The sequence below is a fragment of the Amphibalanus amphitrite genome, unplaced genomic scaffold (genome assembly GCF_019059575.1).
Source record: "Amphibalanus amphitrite isolate SeventyFive unplaced genomic scaffold, NRLGWU_Aamphi_draft 001731F_arrow, whole genome shotgun sequence".
NCBI lineage: Eukaryota > Metazoa > Arthropoda > Thecostraca > Balanomorpha > Balanidae > Amphibalanus > Amphibalanus amphitrite.
In genome coordinates, this window is record NW_024883224.1 from 96,105 (window position 1) to 116,312 (window position 20,208).

The 20,208-nt window shown below is 47.6% G+C and overlaps 3 protein-coding genes across 3 annotated transcripts in view; 1 reads left to right on the plus strand and 2 right to left on the minus strand.

Annotated features, from left to right (window-relative positions):
- The window catches only part of LOC122374880, a 48,469-nt gene extending 45,986 nt beyond the window's left edge, over window positions 1–2,483 (minus strand). Inside the window, exon 1 of the mRNA XM_043353924.1 lies at window positions 2,307–2,483. Within this exon, the coding sequence (XP_043209859.1) occupies window positions 2,307–2,397 (91 nt within the window). The 5' untranslated portion in view covers window positions 2,398–2,483. The remainder of the gene's footprint in view (window positions 1–2,306) is intronic.
- A 1,310-nt stretch (window positions 2,484–3,793) lies between these two features.
- Window positions 3,794–20,079, minus strand: LOC122374879 (soluble calcium-activated nucleotidase 1-like). The gene is made up of 3 exons (XM_043353923.1): window positions 20,065–20,079; window positions 9,428–9,536; window positions 3,794–4,228 (listed from the first exon to the last, which is right to left on the minus strand). The coding sequence occupies exons 2-3, from the start codon at window positions 9,533–9,535 to the stop codon at window positions 4,007–4,009; spliced, it is 330 nt and encodes a 109-aa protein (XP_043209858.1). The 5' UTR covers window position 9,536; window positions 20,065–20,079; the 3' UTR covers window positions 3,794–4,006.
- LOC122374878 (acid sphingomyelinase-like phosphodiesterase 3a) lies at window positions 13,662–19,334 on the plus strand. Its single transcript, XM_043353922.1, has 3 exons — window positions 13,662–13,762; window positions 15,890–16,003; window positions 16,857–19,334. The coding sequence occupies exons 2-3, from the start codon at window positions 15,993–15,995 to the stop codon at window positions 18,220–18,222; spliced, it is 1,377 nt and encodes a 458-aa protein (XP_043209857.1). The 5' UTR covers window positions 13,662–13,762; window positions 15,890–15,992; the 3' UTR covers window positions 18,223–19,334.
- Window positions 20,080–20,208: the final 129 nt, after the last annotated feature.

Consider the following 20,208-nt stretch of genomic DNA (forward strand, 5'->3'; position numbering starts at 1 on the left):
CATTCCTGCATTTTTACACACCTCTAGAGACTACGCTCGTCTCGCGTCGAGAGAGGAACCCAACCCGTTCACCAGCCACCGGTCTACCTTGAGGAGCTCGCCAACCAAAAGGAGTGCCGCCACCACCTCACAGGCATGGTGTAACGTCTACCAATGCGGACAGTGCGGTGTACCGGCCCCCATGCAACATCAGGAGCTTTGCGTAATGGCCGTCTGGGGGTGGAGGCACGGCGGGTGGAGGCACGTATCAGCTACATGGAGGATGTCGACATGTGACAGGGGGCTGGAAGCCGGTCATCCACCCGCTGGAGGTTGCTACAGAAGGTTCCGAGTTGGACCGCTTTTTGTTTGGATGATAGTAAATTTTAAAGGAACTATCCCACCTTCTAAAATGTTGTTAAAACCAGTTAAATTGTGCCCGACTTTATAGATTGGATGACCAGGAACACGGTTCTGGCATTTATTTTTCATTAAACATCTTAGGCTTCCCATATTCCAAACACAAACTTTCAAATATGTGACGTCACAGCCCAAAATTACCTCCTTCCCCAGGCCACATTACTGTCATAAAGCTGATTCTTTTTACTCTGTAGGCACCACAACAAAGTTCAGACCAAGTTTTAAGCGATTTTTCAACGAACAAACCCATTTAAATCAGAATGACTTCGCTCCATGTTGAAGATAGGGCCTTGCGCAAGGCCCATTTTCAAATGAAGGGAACGAATTTCTTCAACACCAAGAGGCCGCGGGGGTTGCAACCATGATAGATAGTGGTTTCTGAACCTCGCCGCAAACTTGGCTATCTCAACTCAAACCCCATGTTAAAGGTGGGATAGTCCCTTTAATTGAGAGACGGATCCTATCAGATTTTGGTCGTTGAGAGCCTAGCAGTGTGACAGAGGCAGATAGTGCTTCTAAGCGAGGTTTTAATCGGATGGTATGAAATTAGAAGCCTCCCTGCCGCTCGTTAAATGAAAATGTCCCCTTGATGAATGCATTTCATCATGAACAATAAGTGCATCTCACCACTTACTCCCTAGCGTGGCTAGCGCCACCATAACCCAGCATCCACTGGAGATAAAGCTTTTACCTCCCGTGGAGAGCAAAACAGACTTATCCGGTGGCGCAGAGTCACGTCACGCCATTTTATCACGTGACACAGTCACGCAACATCTCGTGAGGGGAAATATTCACTCAGTTTGGATACCGGATTTTCGTACAGAGTTAAGTTGAAGGAACAGAGTTCACTTCTGAGGACAAATTGTGGTGCGTGGATCGTCCAAGCTCATTTTGAAAGACCGACATGTAGGTTGGTCGGCTAAATGATAAATAGCTTCAGCAGATAGGAGGACGCAATCACCATCTCAATAAGATGAATCTTCTCTGTACTATTTAAATCAGTACCTAATGTTGCTGCCTCCTTCGACGCAAAAGCGGCAGACCAGAAAATAACATAATAGCGAGCCTGAAAAAAAAAAACGATTCAGGAAATCCATCATAAGCCATCCGATCCGTAGGGTTCTACATAGATATTAGCTACAACCGATCACATTTCACGGATCCTCCAAAACGCCCCAGGAGGCTGCCGTTAATCATCAATAACCATTCACCCGTTAAATCAGACACGCTTCATAAAAAGTCTCGTGCCGATGGTAGGATGTCCAGTTTAGATTTATCTGTAATGTGAGCCCTCGGGATGCTGGTTAAATCCCATCTCAGTGTCAAAGACAGCAGTCCATAACGTTGTCACATAAAAACCAACGAGATTGATAAGTACCTACTGTGCTGAGTTTTGATTAAGGGAATTTGGTAAAGCTCTTCTAAATGAGTTAGTTAAATAAGCGATCAGCAGCAAACGTACACAGCGGACGCATTTCAGCCTTTCATCCAACCATTTCAGACGTTTGTGCAAACGTCCTTTACTGCTATTTGGAATGGATACCGGATACGTATCGAATTATATATCGAACAAATTAACTTGCATTTACATTTCAAATATAGTTTGACACATGTTATGTGCATTACATGAACAGTCGTGCGATCCATAACAAACTGATGACAATTGACACGTCAAGATTTTTTTATCAGATGTCAAACGTCATCAGACGAAAAGCCTTCAACTCAGTAGCATTATCAATCGCTGTAAATCACGCTCAGCCTTCCTCACCAAGCAGCGCCGAATTACGTGCTATAAGGAAGAGCTACGGAACCAAAACTTCCAACGTATCTACTATCTGCAATCATCTCCTGTCAAAGTCAATCTCCCTCACTCCCGGTATAAAATACACCAGGAGTCCGGGACCCACCTTGAGCAAGACTCCCCGCCGACATCATGACCACCAACACCAGGACCGTCATCCTCCTAGACAGCCAGCTTCGTCTCCCCTCCATTTCCATCTTCGTCTCGATCCCAGTCACTTTAAGCACGTAAATCACACGGCTACCACCCCCCGCACGAAGCCCTCATGACCGATGCCGGCCCGCTACTGCCGAGCACGAGGCGACCCGGCCGCTGCGGCTCCGGGCGAGTCCATCTCAGGTCGGCCGCGGGGGAGGTAATATCTCGCGGCTTGCAGAGCAAGTGAAAGTGCAAGCGAGGTAGATGTTGAGAGGCCTCGCGCGTCATAGCGGTCATTGACAATTGCAGCCAAGGTCGACGAGGTAGAGGCAGTTTTATGGCTGCAAAATTCGGCTGGAAGAGGGCGAAGCGGCAATTTGTCAATCATTCGCGAATCGCGGGTCATAAACGCGACGGGTGGCATTAGGAATAGGCGTAACGAATGCCGCAAGGTGCATGGCACAATTAGGTAACTGATCTCATACCATTTGAGATCTTGAAGGTGGTTGGTAAAGTATCAAATAGAACGTTTAGCAAGTATAAACGTTCACTCAGGTGAAGTGCTTGTAAAACGTTAGCTTGCGACCGAGAGTTGAAAAATAAAACGTACCAAACAGAAGCTGCAACAAATATGGAAAGAACGATTAACAAAAAACAAGCACAAGTTCACATCAAACTACCTAAAAAATGGCGACTTAAACAGAGCGAGACGATCCAAAATTGCGCAATTAGAGCCGATTGTATCTGAAAACAAAGAATTTCAAACATGTATATTTCGAATGATGTCGATGGACATTGCACGAAAGTCTGTACAGTGTACATTTCGCCACGATAGAGCAAAGCCATCAAAGTTGGCCACTTGTGACAAAGAAAGAGCATTTACGAAACATTCACACGTACACCATAGCGTACACTTGTGATTTCATCGATCAACAATCACATAGGGAGAGAGTCTCCGCCAGCATTATTTTGCTGGTGATTCTTATTCAAGGAATGGCGACAAAATAAAACACCCGTCGTTACGTACAAATCCAACGCACCGCTCCACGCATACCATCGTGTCTTGATCGCACTACGCATCAAAGTCAGCACGTGACACACACCTGAGCATCTTCCGTACGATCCAAGTCCTACATATAGCGACCTTCGCAGTTCGCATCTCATTCCAATCTCTCACGACCAATAAATACATTACATACATGCCATCTGAAATTCAATCATTTAATTTAAATCTAAAATGATTTAGATACTTTGTGACGCTTAAGCACTGCGGGCTTCCTACTCCTTGAGATTTTTTACTTTTAGGCACTTACTTTTACCAAAACCGTTAAAAAATCCGGTAAAAACATTCATCATACTGGCTATGATGTATAAACACAAACATGTATAAACACAAACACACAAACACAGTCTGGCACTTGTTTCCAGATTCACTGAGTAACATTTGGAACGTACACTCCAACAATAGCAGTCGGAAGCATTAGCAGTTCTCTAAAATCATACAAATCATACGACAAAACACCCTTTTAGACAAACCCTAGCATCACACATATTCGCCACGCCAGTACGGGCGCACGGAAAAAAGTACTTCCTTGAGCTGCAATGCCCGTTCTCAATTCTTTTTAAATACCTACCCTCCCAAATGTCCATACCCCAAGTTTCCTAGCGTCAAACAAACTCAATGCCCTCGAACTTCATTGCTCCTTTCAGCGGAGTTTCCGGCAGCGCCACCTGTCCGTCGATAGAGAAAACAGTAATGTAGGTGTTTGTCCGGTTGGCGGCGCTGTCTTCCTCAGATTTCAGGGCGATAATCCAAGTGTCGTCCGTGCCAGGGATGAACTTGAAACTGGAGAAGCCGTGGGTGGGGATGATCGGACCCACTTCGCTCTTCTGTGAACGGAAAACAGTGGTTAGATACGCATTGGTCATCCATGACCTGCCCCATACATATGGTGCAAAAAAGGACTGAGTGGGAAGTGGGAACACGGAAAAGGTCTTAGCTACCGATGATTTCAATGTGGTTTATACGATTCACTTTGGTTGAGGCTTACATATGTTTGAGGTTGATCGTCAACCCCATCGTTGAAGCGTGTGGTCCCAAAAATGGAGGGATCAGTTCTAAGATAGAAAATAATTACACCGGCAGATGACAACAAGTACTGACGATTCAAACTGAAGGTGGACTGACTCGTCGAGAGTCCACCTTCATCTTAGCACCGCTTCCCCACGAGGCCTCAACCTCAACCCTTGACTGAGCACAAATGAGCTTAATAACCCTGTTTTCGTAACTGCTCCAACCGCCGCCAAAGCTCCGTTTAAGTTAGACAGGACGTCCAACCAAACGTAATATCAAATATCAATTATTCCCAGCCGACAATAGCTGTGAACACCACACCCCTGGGTCAGCCGAGCACCTCCAACGCCACCTTGCACAACAGAGCCATCTGTTGACAGCAGCTGACACTACAGACCAGTCTGAACCAGACATTCACACATATCATGTCACTGATCTCGCTTTTCTGTTCTGTGCGGTATCGGGTAAAGTGTAATATTTGTGAGATATCGGGTGAAGTGTAACGTGCATTTTTACCATAAAAAACATTGAGGTTGGCAAAAACCTATCCCTATGCCTATGCCTCTGGCCCTCTGCATCTCCCTTGGGTGCCTCCCAATCTCCCGACAAAGAAGTCCATGTGCATTGAATCGTGTGTTCAGAAGCATGTTCGCTTCTTTTTCTTCAATGTATTATGATGCGCTAGCACGAATGTTGCGACTGGATGAAAATACAAACAACAGCAAGTCACATGAATACGTGCGGCCACATACTTCCCTCCCCACATAGAGAAGCAGCTTTGTGATGCAGCAATGCAACTGAATGACACTCTGCAACGAAACTAAACGAAACACATGTTAAACTAGGGTCCAAATGGTTCTATGTGTCGTTTCTATGGCTGCCCTGTTCAAGCAAAACTTAATGTGTCCATAAATAAGCATTAATATTTTTCATTCTTAAGATCACATGGGACTTGTTTTGGTTCCTACATAAAATCATCATTCACATTAACTCGATATTGTGTCGTGACGCTCAGCCATCCGACAGCATCCTTTTTTAGGTAGAACCGATCTTGCACAAAGACCTTCATCACGACTGCCCTACTGGGGAGGCTCCTCGCTAAAACTGGAAGGCACGAACATTTCATGGCAAATCGAACATGAACATGATAAAAACGGTTTGAAACGGATGGCTGATACCACCGCATGGCTGCGAAGCTATAGTTCAGACCTTTAATTTCATCAAGAAAATAAAAGCCACGCTGATATGCAAACAACTTAGCGTTTTGCGGCTTAACGACGCTTTCATTTGACTTCATGTAAAAAAGTATTTACCAGCCCGAAAACATCCCTTGCCGATGGCAATACAACGCCTGCGTAAAAATAAACGAAACAAAGCCAAAAGTCGAACACCAAACCTAGAAACTCGTCACTAGGCACTAGGTACTAGGCACGTCACGTCACGGCCAGTCACGAGGCGTGCCGCGGACGTCACACATCACAGGCTGGCGCTACTGAACCGTCACGAAGACGTCACGAGAAGCAGAGGCGTCACACACGACATGAGCGCATCTCGGACCACGCAAACGGCTTCGGACAGAAGCTGTGCAGACGGGAGACGGACAAGACTGGTCCGAGTTTGCTGGTCTGCTTTGTACTTCATTTATGTGACGTGCTCTGCCGTGTGTGCCTTCAAGTGTCAAAGTGACGTTCTGAAGCTAACTTGTAGCCATGGTTAGCACTCTGAAATCTGAGGAGTTCCCGTGAGGAGGTTCGTCGGCGGCTTTCAGTGATTCGGAATCAGTGGGGTAGGCAAAGATCATAAGACCAGAACATCGAGACTAAACGGCGGAAAAGCAAATTGCAGTGAGCCCACGAAAAGAGGAGTCACTAAGCGAAATTGTATAAATAAAATCTGTAAGGAAAACTGACAAGAACGACTAAAAAGCATACGAAAGATCTACTTTAAACGTGATAAACCATCGTCATCATACCGAGAAGAACGGAACACCAAAGAAGCAAAGGAAGATTTTCTAGCAGCCCTTGCTATTCACCGTCAAAATGTGTTTCCCTTCATCATCCTTCCTCCGGCGGCCTGACACAACAACAAACCTCAACGGTGTCTCTAGTCCAACATCATCATCTCACAGCACCCCCAGCATATTCGAGTCTCTCTTCAACGACTTCACCTCACCCAGTACCACTCAAACTCCTTACTCCCCTTCACGCTCTTCACCATACGACTCTTCCTCTTCCCACTACGGCATCAAATCCTGTGACTGTTCTGCGTTCGACGTCGCAGCGCTAGTGACAGGAGGAGTTGCTCTTCTAGGAGTGACCGTCTTCGTGTTCTTCCAAAACAATGCTGGAGGCGGAGGCGGAAGGGGTCGTGGCCTGTACGCGTCACCCCCATCTTTAGACTACCCGGGACCCGAACTGGCCGCGGCAGTGGTCGAGGCAGTCTGCATCTGGCAGAAACGCCAGGAGAATCACCACCAGCACCACTCTAGAAGTGCTCGAGAGTCCTCAGCAACAGCCATCCGCTTGGCGGCGACAACGCGAGCCGCTGCATCAAAGGCAAGATCACTGTTCTCTGCAGGATATGTAGGAAGCGGTGGCAGTTACAGGGACGGGCAGGGCTACAACTGTCGATGTCTTCAAGGTCTAGAAGGAGCCACAGCGGGGTTCGCTGCCATTGCCGCTCTGCTGGCGCTGTCTCTAGCTCAGGCGGCCGCGGCAAACGGCAACGGGAATGGAAACGGAAACGGCAGTGGCATCGGTAATGGCAACGGAAACAGCAATGGAAACGGAATAGGAAATGGGAATGGAATGGGCATAGGAAATGGAATGGCAAACGGAAACTGGAACAGTGATGTCATTGGCAACGGCATTGACAGTTACCATAACAACGTAGGAAACGGCGCTTGGTACGGCAACAAAAACGACAACGTCGAGGGAAACCCTTGGCAGCCTGCCAACACCTACTCGTCGTTCTCTTCAGAGAACGAGCAGTACCGTGCTCTGCATCATCTCCTTCCTGTACTGAAGCTGCTGTACGAGAAGGGAGGACAGCATGACGAACATCTCAGAGGTCAGTGTATAGCGTACCGACTGTGTCAGCTGAACCGTGCTTTTGCTGAGAAAGGTGTGCAAGCGAGAGTTGCAAGGACCAGTAAGACAACAACAGAAGATACTGCGACAGATGCAGCGGCTACAGCTAGGACAGATGCTGCCCCAGGATCGTCTACAACGTCTGTACCAAGGCCTCATCAAGTAAGCCATCAAGAAGACAAAGGATCAGCCAGAGAACCAGAGAAGGCAAAGACACAGTTGCACACAAGTGCAAGCAAGTCGGCAGTAGATATGCCAACAAAAAGAACAGCAAAGACCTCAGAAACACGTACGGAGCATTATTCTACACCACCGTCTTCAACAACTTCACCATCCAAAACACACCCAGAAGGTAGATCATCAACCAAAGAACCGCACGAAACCCGGCCAAGAGCAGGACACCCTGCATTAACAGCCGTTCGTCTAGCCAGTCTGCCGCTGTCCCATCTTTTGTCACTGGCCCATCCCGGGGCAGAGTTTGGGACGCTGTGCAGGGCGGCCGTGCGATCGTGGTCGGAAGAGAATTGTGGGCCAGTGCCGCCGGGGTGCTAGGAGGGGAGGGAGAAAAGGGAAAGTGGAATAGAAAAGGAGATCAAAGAAGGGAGAGAGGAGGGGTTCGGGCGGGCATTCAGGATTTACACAAAGCCGGATGCCAAGGAAGGGTGATAAGTGGAAAGTGTGAAAAGGTTGTAATGACATAAGGCTTTAGCGATGCTTTGTTCACCGTTACCTTCCGATGCCTTTTAGTCAATGTCGTTGTGTGTAAGTTTACTCGGCTGATGAGTGGGACATTGTCATTTCTTCAGAATAAACGGATATCGATATAATTGTTTTCGCTTTAAACTAATAAAGTACGTGAAGTGAGCACGACGACGATGACGACAAAATAAACGCATGATGAACGAAATACGAAATGTATGAAATACCTAACGTTAACTATTGTGGGAGTCGAAAAACGCATGCACTAATCGTTTTAGTCAACTAGATAAACAAGAATGAAATAGCTATCATTTAATAAACGAAACCGTCGCATATATCCCGAACCGCAACTTCACGTTACATTTAACACACTCAACAATAATGAAGCCATTCATCAAACAGTACCGCATCGATCGCCTTATACGAAGTACCGACCAAAACATCACGTAATATCTCAAACATTCCATCAAACCGCTCATTACCTCCCTATTACCCCTACACACACGCCCCCGACAACCAACGCACCATAACATCGGCACTCAAAGTGCGTTACTTGTAGCTGGGGCATGATCAACAGAGCCGAACTAGGGACAAGGTCGACCCCCTCCCCCCCCCCCCCCCAGCGCGTGCCGGTATTGTGCACTGGGCGTGTCGACCGGAAGTCGGAGCCATTGTCTGCGAGACTGACAGCGTCGCACAATATCGCGGTGCCGCCGCTGTCAGCTGTGATAATTTGGGGGTGCTCGACAGCGTATTTCCACCTGTGTTTAATTTACCTACTCGATGTGCGCAGGTGGGAGCTTTCCAGCCTAAACATCAAACTCGCTCACGCACAGCCTACGCAGTGTGCAGTGTCGAATGGATCTTATGTCAGACCAAAATACGCCCTCTATGACATCTAACCGTTTGATGGCGGTATTATGGGGCCATGAAACAATACCAGCAGTTTTGGAAGCGTCGTGAAACTGCGCACTGCACTGTAAACTGCTGTTTTACACTGGCACTTTGTCGTTGAGCATGCCATTTTGTTATAAATATTTGCAACTACTCTCCAGTTATATCCTCTCATGAAAGTGCGTTGCTTATCTTGAAGTTTGTGAACGTCACATCGACCCGGAGTAGGATGTCTGTTGTTGTATCCTAACTTTCCCACCTTACCTTTATGTTTGTGAACGTCTCATCGACCCGCAGTAGGATGTCTGTTGCATCCTAAATTTCCCACCTTACCTTTATGTTTGTGAACGTCTCATCGGCCCTCAGTAGTATGTTGGTTCCTCGCCGCTCGTCTGCCATGTCGTCGTACTTTTCATTACTGGCCCGACGAGGGAGGAACATCCTGAGAAAAGACAAGAGAGCAAAACGTAAATAAAGAAGAGGGGGTTATGCATACATGGCTAGAGAAAGGGAGAGGGGAGAGAGAGAGAGAGAGAGAGAGAGAGAGAGGGAGAGGGAGAGGGAGAGGGAGAGGGAGAGGGAGAGGGAGAGGGAGAGGGATAGGGATAGGGATAGGGAGAGGGAGAGGGAGAGGGAGAGGGAGATGGAGAAGGAGAGGGAGAGGGAGAGAAAAAAGAGAGAATGTACAGCATTGAAAGCAAAAACCGCATACCTATCTTTTTCGATTGCCAAGAATGCGATTTGGGACTACAGATCACCATTCACCTGTATGACGTGGTCCATGTGGTCCATTTTAACCCGCGCACCGACGGGGGGCGGATATCCGCCCCCCCCCCTGAGGTTTTTCGCGAATAGCGGGAAAACCGCGGCGCGTAGCGCCGCGAAATTTGGTACGACTATTCCCTCATCAATTTTACACATGGTGTGCAAGTTTGAACCTCCTACCTTTTAAGGTCAGGTCACCAGGTCACTTTGAATGACCCAACCTCAAGTCACTTTTTTGCAACTTTGTCACCGTGCCAGAGCTACAGTAGATGTCGGAGGCCTTTGAAAGTCGCAGGATGTTATTAGGTCATTAGTAGCTACAATTTGTTTATCTCGGAATTTTGATATCGGTGACCTAAGGTCGGGTCAATTTCGCGACCTCCCCATTATAAGTCAATGGGGGAAAAATCAACTCCCTGTTTTTACCACTAAAACGGGTCGGAATGGCCCATATTCCATATATGACTTCATATACGATCAACCTTCACTACCTTGAGGTCTGTTTTGCTGTTGGGCAGCTGTGAGGACATGTGACGTCATCAAAGGTCACCAAAGGTTTTTGGCCAATAACTCCGTATAGGAACAAGATACAGCCGCGTGGATGGTCTCATTGTGTTCAGCTCGTCAAGACGCATCGAATGATATACATGATGACCTCGAGGTCACGTGACCTGAGGTCAACCTTTGACCTTGACCTTTCGAGGTCAACATATATATCATTCGATGCGGATTGACAAGAGGATCACGATGATGCCCTTAGTTTGTTCCTATCTTGACTAATTCGAAAGTTATTCGAGAAAAACTCTCCATATCTAGCGCCGCCATTTTGACTTTTTCGACCCCTGTGACGTCATCTTTGACCTGACCTGAAAATGACCTTAGTAAAAATTGTAGATCTTGACCGTGCATATCCGATGCCGTTTACCGCTTGTCGCTATCTTGCTTCATTCTCGAGATCTCAGAGGGGGGGGGGGGCCGTCATCCGCCCCCCCCCCGTCGGTGCGAAGTTGGCGCAGACCCCCGTCGGTGCGCGGGTTAAAAGTGAAATGTACTGCAAAAAGGTCGCCCTTAGAATGGTTATGAAACTATAACTACGCAAATAGCCGTTAATTCATTGCCACCTAACTGCACACTGTGCTCATGGTACTTGAAGCGTTGCTAACGGACAATGGTGCAACGTTGTGGGCTCACTATCAATTAGTTGAGTCATGCTATGGAAACAGTAGTCGAGTTCGGGACTGTAGACGGTTTCTGTGATAGAAAACGGTGCCATACTTTGACTGGGCGGTTACATGTGGACTTTACAGGCAGTAAATAGATGCATAAATTTATCGTACTTCAACGCACAAAAATGGCATCGTTAATTTCTATGCATCAACCTGTGCTACGAAAGCAATGTCTGAAAGCAGTTAATGTATGAGCACACGCAGTGGTTGAAAAGTTTAGCTTATTCAACTCACAAAAATCTATTAGCACGCAGCACACACGCACTCCCAAAAACGCTGCATGGTTATTGTGTGTCGTGACGTCTGTAAATATCACGCTACCTCACTCTCATACCGCCAACAGCCTCTTTCCCCCCTCCGTCACCTCTCTCTCCACATCATACGCCAACTATTTCATAAATATGGAGCATATTGCAACAAAATTACCCGACGTTTCGTTTATTATAACTTTTTCAACCCTTGAAAAGGTTATAAAAAACGCAACTTCAGGTAATTTTTGTTGCAATATCTTGCATATTTATGAAATAATCATACGCCAAACTACGTGGAGAGTTTGGAGAATTCTCAATGGGAGGGGGATGAGGAGGGGATGGGGGCAGAGGGGGAGGGTCAGTCACGGAAGACAGACCACACATGCGTTCTGACCAAGCACCTGTGACCACCGTCCCCACAGCTATCACTGCCGAACTCCGTGTGCCAATGTCACAAGCCACGATCGGCGCCATGAGGATAGAACCGGGGGGAGGGAGGGAGGGAGGGAGGGAGGGAGGGAGGGAGGGAGGGAGGGAGAGAGAGAGAGAGAGAGAGAGAGAGAGAGAGAGAGAGAGAGAGAGAGAGAGAGAGAGAGGGGAGGGAGGGGAGAGAGAAGGGGAGGTGCAGGAAGGGAGCAGTGGGAGTGGTGCGGGGCAATGGAAACGAGGGGAGAGTCACGAAAAAGGCGTCGCAAAAGGGCCAGAGGAGGGGCCAGATGAGGGGCAGAGAGGATCACGAAGCATACGGACGGAGAGAAACCATCACAGAAAGCTGACAGGAACGGAACAGGAAGATGGGCTGCAAATGGGGAACGAAGTTAGCAGGTGGGAATGTAAGATGTTTACATCGAGAAAAACATTGCCAAATAATGACGTGAAAGTCGAGTGTGAGGGCAAAGGAAGAGGAGCTCAGGATGATTCGTGTTACATCAAATGACAACGCATCTCCAGTCATGACGGCAGCGATGGGAAAGATAAACATTCAAGCTGCTGCTCCTAAACCACGGCCTCAGTGATATGCAAACAACGATGGCGAATGGTTACATAGCGACATCGTTTACAAATTTACACACATCAGTGAAACAAACATTACAAACGAACGCGAAACAAGCCGTGAAAGCCTTAGCGCTCGAGGCTAAGGCTCGACAAGCTGTAAGTCTCTCGCCAGTCATCACGGAAGATGCAAAACAGTGCATAAAAATTGTACTATGAAAAGTTGTCCATAAGCAAGGTCGAAGATCATTGAGGCTCCAATTCAAGTGTTGCGATCTTTGAGAGTGGCATAGCCCTGCCCCCTGCCCCATAAGTCATAGGTATAGGTACCAGTGCTCCTTGTTTAGTGCGCACATCACGTCTGACTAGTGACTAGGTCATGGTCGCTGGTCACTGAATAAAACATGGGCGCAAGAAGGCCTCCTTGCAACACACCATAGAAAGTGATGCACGGTACAAAAAGAGCGAACAATTAATGTGTCGAGTTTTTTTTTTCGGACCACCGATCATACAAGAGCAACCGAATGTTACGAAGGACAAACTTCTGAGGAAGAAAGATGATTGAACTAACGGATTTCCTTATATTTGCTTTTTATACCTAAGTTTTAATAACATTGCCACGGTTCCAATTATCTTTCAAATTGTTCAGAAGTCAGAAAACAGGCAATTCATATAAATGTCGATCACCCAAAGCTAAAGGGCGGTCTCGTTCCGTACCAAAAACAGCAGCTCTTTGCCTCAGGCGACAGCCTGAACGGTCACCATCTCCAGAGTCCAGAGGTCACCAACCCTTACTAGAAACACAATGCGCTGTATAGACCGCGGAAGCATACCGGAACATGATCAAAGATCAGTACATCGAGCTAACCGCATCGACCCGGATCTTGCTGATCGTCGAGATACGAGCATTCCAGACATACCCAAAGTCATGAGACGCTGCTTGTGTTTGAAGCGAGCCAGAACGCTTAGAAAATGTTTATGACACTAAGTGCGACAGTGCTTGTTTATTCATTATTACTATTTTTACCCAAAAATACTGATTTCATGATTCAGTAACTATCAAAACCGTGTTTAATCGTAAAACAAATATAGCCATCCAACTCACCATAACCTCTCGCTTTGCCTTTCCCTCTTACTCTGTACCCTAAACGCTACTCCTTCAATATCCGCTCTCTCCTTCCAATCACACCCTCCCCCTCTCCCCCTCTCTCCTACTCCCCTTCCCACTCTTCCCCTCCCCAGACGCCCGTACGCCCGCCGGTTTTTGACTCGACTTCGGCCACGGCTTTGGCCACGGTTTTAGCCACGGCTGTGGCTTTGGCGCTCGCCCGGCTTGACGCTGGCTCGACGGCCGACAGTAGCACGGGGTGCGGCGAAGCGAGAGGGGCGGAAACACGTGGAGGGACAGAGCCAGCCGGGCCTCTGCCAACTGGGTGAGTGAGAGAGTGGGGAGAAGTGATAGAAAGACTGCTTCTTGCGCCGGTTTGTTCTGATAAATGACGTTTTTAAGTGAAACCGTTTCTTAGAATGTGTTCCTTTCCAGAGGGTAACTGCGCGTTAGGTAACAATTTGAACTCACCAAAGCCTTATTTCAATCTCTACACGCATTTTTTAGTAAGTAAATAGCAATGGTCCGGGCTGGGATTATGATGTTCCAACTCATGATGATAAGCGGGGCGGGGAATGTCCAAAATTTAAGCTTTGAGTTTGCTTTAACCGTGGTGCAAAAAATTACGCATACACTAACTTGATCTGGCTGCCACAAAGCGAAACGCAGCTAACTGAAGCTGGTCATGACGTTCCACTGCTCTACTGCTTTCCGTGTCACGAGCATTCAACTCTTGCTTGGTATCAGTAGGCAACAGCACACAGAGACGACATGAACACCTTGAATAGACACCCAAAGTCTTACAACAGACAACCACGAAGCATAAACCAGAACAAAAACTTGTCCGTATCCAAACGCGACTATGCATATGTGTTACGAAACGTTGATGCAAAACTATACGTCATCCCAAGACCCCAAGTTCAGCATAAAACACCTAACCTTCTCTGAATGGCAACGGAAGTGACAGTTTTAGGACGGGAGCTTAAGAAACACGTTTTTCCCAGCCAGGGTGACCACATAGCCTTGCTTTGTTGATGTCACAGCCTTGGATTTCGTTGATGTCACGCGAGTTTACACGTCAACACCAGCAGTGTTTTGCTAGGACGGTTCCAGTAGATAATACAAAGACTAGCTCATGAAAGCATGTCGGGGTGTGCACGAGTATAGACTGTAGAAAGACCACGAATTAGTCTGTAGCAATTAGTCTATCATTTTCTTCGGTTGGCAAGCGGAATTTAAGGCAGAATTCCCTGATACCTGTATCCAATTGCACCGATACAATCTAGCATTGGTGCAATTGGATATATCCAATGTGTCTAGATCCGCTCACATCACATTTCCCAGAGATGAGGCTGGTAAACAACAAACCGGTTTTGAGCTGTTAGCGCTTTGTGTTGGCGGAATAGCTAAGAACGGTTGTTATGTTCATTGTTCAGTCCAATACACGTGACACATTCCAAAAAGTGTCCTTGCTTTAACTTCGCCTAGTCTTGCGTAAATCAATGCGTAACCAAACAGTATCTACGAAGATAATCAAAACCTGGGAGTGTTTCAATATAAATTGCGATCAAATTTGACCACTCCCCTGCCTCCTTTCCGCCTCGAACATGCCACTTGGCTTCTCAGCCATGAGCCAAAGCGCTGCGAGTTCGCAAGTTCAACACACCAAAATAGACACCGGCACGCAGCTTCTCCAAGAGCCTAAGCTCTTCCTCACAACACCAAAATCAACAGCACATTCTTCCTCTAGTCAAATCACAAGTCAGCACACAAGTCATCCTCGTAGCATGCTTTTCAGCGTCTTCCTCTTTCCTGAACAGCTCTACACGTGGTTCCCGACGCCCGCACCGCACACCCGCACGTTCAAGGTCAAGGTCACTGTGAGCGCGCTTTTGGGAGGCGCGCCAGGCTGGAGGGTGGGCGTGGGGATGCCGTGAGAGGTTCATGGCCGGTCGTCTTCGGAAACGGGTCTCCTACGGCGTCAAAGACCCAGTGGAAAATTAGGATCGATTGGAAATTGGCTGTAATGGAGGCCGGACAGTGTGAGAACTGATGCGTCAGCACATAGTTGTGATGAAGTAGATGGGGTGGGCGTGTGTAGGACGTTACAATTTAAAAAGAAGTTGAAGACATAAGCAGCTTCAAATCCAACTCCAAATTCAAGCCGCAGATTTGAACGCCTTGACACAGACCAACTGTACTCCATGCCAATTAAATATAAACAAATATGTGGTGACTAAACGAAACAGACTACCAAAATGAGGAATAAATAACTGATTACGGCCGCAGTCATTTTCCCCAAAGCCCCCCCCCCCCCAAAGTGGCTCGTGCCTGCTAATACACAGAACCTAAAACACTATCTTCTTGGTTTAAGACACTCAGAAATTATCCCATACCATATGATTGCCTTATAATGCCTATACTGCTAATGCTGACTATTCCTTTCTTACAGGCATTGCTGGCCCGGGCGAGCAGAAATCTGAGAGTGTGAATCTGCTGTAAAGCCATCTTACAACTCACTGCCAGACAAGCGCGTGATAGAAAAAGACACCAGCATGAGACTCAGGTGAGTAAAAAAAAACTCACGCAACGGTAAGCTGTATACCATTTATTCTCATTACTTTTTCAGAATCAGGTTTATCAAGTGTAACATTTTGGTGATTCAGAGATAAAAATCTAGGACCGCAAACGAATTTAGTTATAATCGAAAAATTTGGATAGCACCTAATACAGTATGAACTGCAATCGACCAATGTTTGGTGGTACAGCGACCGACACTCGCCTTAAGACAAATTACGAGTATATATAGCTTTTCGCCGAATTTAACAATGACAGAATCATGCGTAGGTACTAAAGCTGCCAACCGATTCAAACAGGTTTTGTCTGAACCTCAATGAACATCCACAATACAAAGTGTACCATACCCTGTCGGCCGTCAACATTTGATTTTTTTTCGTTATCAGGCTAAACAAAACACCTTTTCAGGTGATCCCGGAACGCTGTATCATTCCTTTTACTAGTGTGTTTTGGATCAAACCCATTCCGCATACCCCAATCATAAAGTTGCCATTCAATGCATTGCCGCATTGACGAGACGGATAAAAGACGCGTTGCCTTTTGGCCAGAACCCAAGCCTAGTAAATGAAGCGGAAGAGGACAACTGGTATGCGCTATTTGCTGTGCCATTTCCATGCCTGAACGCTCCCCTTTTTGTTGCAAAAAAGCGGGGCTGATGCTGTCACTTTTGTAGTGACAATGACGCACCGATGTTACTCCGAGGTCATGTAGTCTGTTTATCGTTAGACGATAGAAAGCTTGCGTTGCCCACCGTACATTCAGACGGACAAACTCGAACACGAGAAATTAATTCTTATCCATCTCACCCCAGAATCTCTAACGTTATTTTTCTCTTTCCACAGCCACCTCGCACCACTGTGCGTTCTTCTCTGCCTCACCACGCCATCTGCCAAGGCCGTCAAATACTTCTGGCAGCTCTCTGACGTTCATGTCGACGGTGACTACACTGCCACTGCCGACCCGAAGGCCTGGTGTCACTCCGACACGACCGGCGCGGCGCGAGAAGAGTGGTTTGGCCAAATCGGCTGCGGCCTTCCGTGGCGCACAGTGGAGTCGGCCGTGGACTTCATGAAACGTCACATAGGAAGCCCCGAGGCGATCCTTTGGACGGGTGATACAGCTCCTCACTGGCCCTACACAGATTGGTCGGAAGTGTTCCCCAAGCTGCGACGCGTGAGCTCGATGCTACGTAATGCGTTCCCCGATGCGCAGATTCTTCCGGCGATTGGGAACCACGATGCGTATCCGAGTGATCAGTTTCCTGACGACAACGGAACGTACTACCAGGAGTATCTCGAGCGAAGCGGTTGGGGAGAGCTGCTTCCAGAGGAAGCCCGCCGCACCTTCCGTCGCGGAGGTTTCTATGCCGTGGATGTGGGCGAGTATCGCGTCATCGTCCTGAACACTGCGCTTTACTACACTCGCAACAAGAAAGTTAGCGAGGCGGGAGATGACCCCACTGGTCAGATCGCCTGGCTGGCGGAGGAACTGAAGACCAGAAAACCGACCATCGTCACCGCGCATCTGTCTCCCGGCTTCCCGCACTGGAGTATCTACACGCCGAACCTCTACACCAACTACAACTACAAGCTGCACAAGGAGCTGAACCGTGTCGGTACTCTTGAGCAGCGTATCGCTAACATCTTCGGCCACGAGCACATCGACACCTTCCAGAACGTCTATCGCACCGACTTGCCGTTTGAGAAGCACACGTACGCTCTCAACACCTACTTCATGGCACCGGCCCTGATGCCTGGCACACTTGACCAGCGCATCAACCCCAGCGTCCGACTGTACGCCCTTCTTCCGGACAAGCTCAATGACTACGTCCAGTTCCACTTCAACCTCGACGCTGCCAACAAGGCCCATCGCGAAAACCCCACCAGCGTGGATGACTCCAAGTTCTGGAACGTTACGTACCGCCTTCGCGATGCGTACGGTCTCCCTGACGCCAACACACGCTCCATGCATCTCCTCTTCAAGGAGATCAAGGAGGATGACAGCAAGTTCCGCAAGTACTGGAATTTCAACGACGGGCTGCATGGCGATGCGCCCGCTTGCAACGCGACGTGCAAGAAGCAGCGTCTTTGCCAGATGAGTGCCCAGGTGCATCAGCAGATGACCGACTGCCTCAATGGCTCTGGTCAGATGGTGGCCTCGCTGGTGCTTGTGGCGATCACTGCTGCTGCCGCACGAGTCTTTGGCTAGATGACTGTGGGTGCCGAGTTAAATTGGAGGGAATGGTGTTGTTGCCCGCTGGTGTGGGGAAGTCCCAGCGGTTGAGAGGTGGAATGAACAGAAACGTGCGACGCGTTACTGGTGTGTTTTGGTGAAAAGCGTCTGTAAAAAAGATCAGCGTGGGAAGAGGAAGAAATCAATTCCGCAGTAACAAACGTCCCAGCTAACGCAGTCGGTCTCGATGAGAATCTCAAAGGGTGGAAAACTTCCAAGGGGTGTGCCCTTAATGCTAACTGCCGATCGATTAGAAGGAACCGAAAGTCGCCTCCGAAAAGCCCAGTCGATGTTGATGATGGGGCCGAAATCGAAAAGGGCGCCATGGCGAGGGTGATTGCAATTAATTGCGACAGTATGTTATCGTTGACTGACTCTGCCTAACCTCATAGTCGTGCCCTGAATAAAAAGTTTAGCACGTTCAGCTTCTGTGCTTCTTAAGCGATGCTTGGTGTTTCCTTGTGTGACAATAGCGGAAATTCATGAATTATGTATTATTATTAAGTCGCGTAACGCGCCGCTTTTGATGACGTGTATTCATGTGTATTGCACACTTAATCGTGGCACCGCAACCTCATTGTTGCCAGGCTTCTGTCACCCTGCAATGAAGTCATTTATATGAGCCAACGGTGCACAGTTCACAAGCACAGTAGCTTGGCAATCTGCCAAAAAGTAATGCGCCGCTTTTCCATGAATGCCCGAACCACAGTGCTAGATGCGTTGAAACGTATGCTGCTCACCTGGTAAAGCACTCAGCTCAATGCTATCGTTGCTCTCTTCCGCCCATTGGTGTATTCTAGAAACTCAGTCTTGTGCTTAAGAATGTGTATCGAAATTGTTATCAGCGTACATGACCTTTAGCAACCAGCCAAGACTAGACGAGGAGCTTTTCATAGAGGTTGATTTTGCAGTGTTGTGTGCATTTAACAATGGGTCACCTCAAACGCTTCGTTGTTTGAGTGCACTGAATCGGAAGCAAACGTCGTCACATGCTGCACGCTTTGTTCATAGATAGACAGCGACTGACAGTTTTCATGTGCATTGTACAAACCCTTGGCCATGTGACGAAAATACATGAACAAACCAGACATCGGTATTTAGACATGGATGGACGATGAAAAGAAATGATTGATTTGGACGTGCCTGGTTCGATACGACATGAACATCAATGGTTTTGAATGTCTGACTGACGTCACTCAGCCTGAGCCAGCCAGGAGGTCATACATGACTGACATCATAAACTATGGTAACTTGTCTGGAAGGTGCTCAGAGTGTAACGTAAAGACACCGGAATCGTTTTCATGCGCTTTATTTAAATTTTCATAAATAGTTCGTGCCATGCCTCCAATTAATTTAGTTTGAACTTATAATATATAATTGGCTGCACAGTGCACACTCTAACCGCACATACATGATACACAATGGTAAATCACTGCATATCCTTTCACGGAAAACAAACGATAAACTGATGAAAAGATGAGGAAACAGATGAATGGAGATACCTAATAAACCGATACCAGCGGGTGTACCTTTGCGATATCGGACTTCAATGTTATTCACTATTGTCATGTTAAGGATTTATATTTTGAAATACAGCAGTGTTGTATTCCTGCTCGATTGCTAACATTTGTGCTATGGTAACTAGCGAGTAGCGACATCTCTGGACGCTGCAGTCAAACAGCATACAGATGTCACCACTAAACCTCGTTCACTAAACCAATGGAGGTCCACAACCAGACTCACCCCCACTTATAACAGTTAACACACCCCTTAACCCTCTAATTCTCCTCCCTCCCTCCCTCTACCCGGCACACTCACCACTCTGTCCTGGCGTGGCTCTCTCTCTCCCCTCTCTCTCTCTCTCTCCTCCTCTCTCTCTCTCTCTCTCTCTCTCGCTCTCTCTCTCTCTCTCTCTTTCTCTCTCTCTCTCTCTTCTCTCTCTCTCTCTTTCTCTCTCTCCTC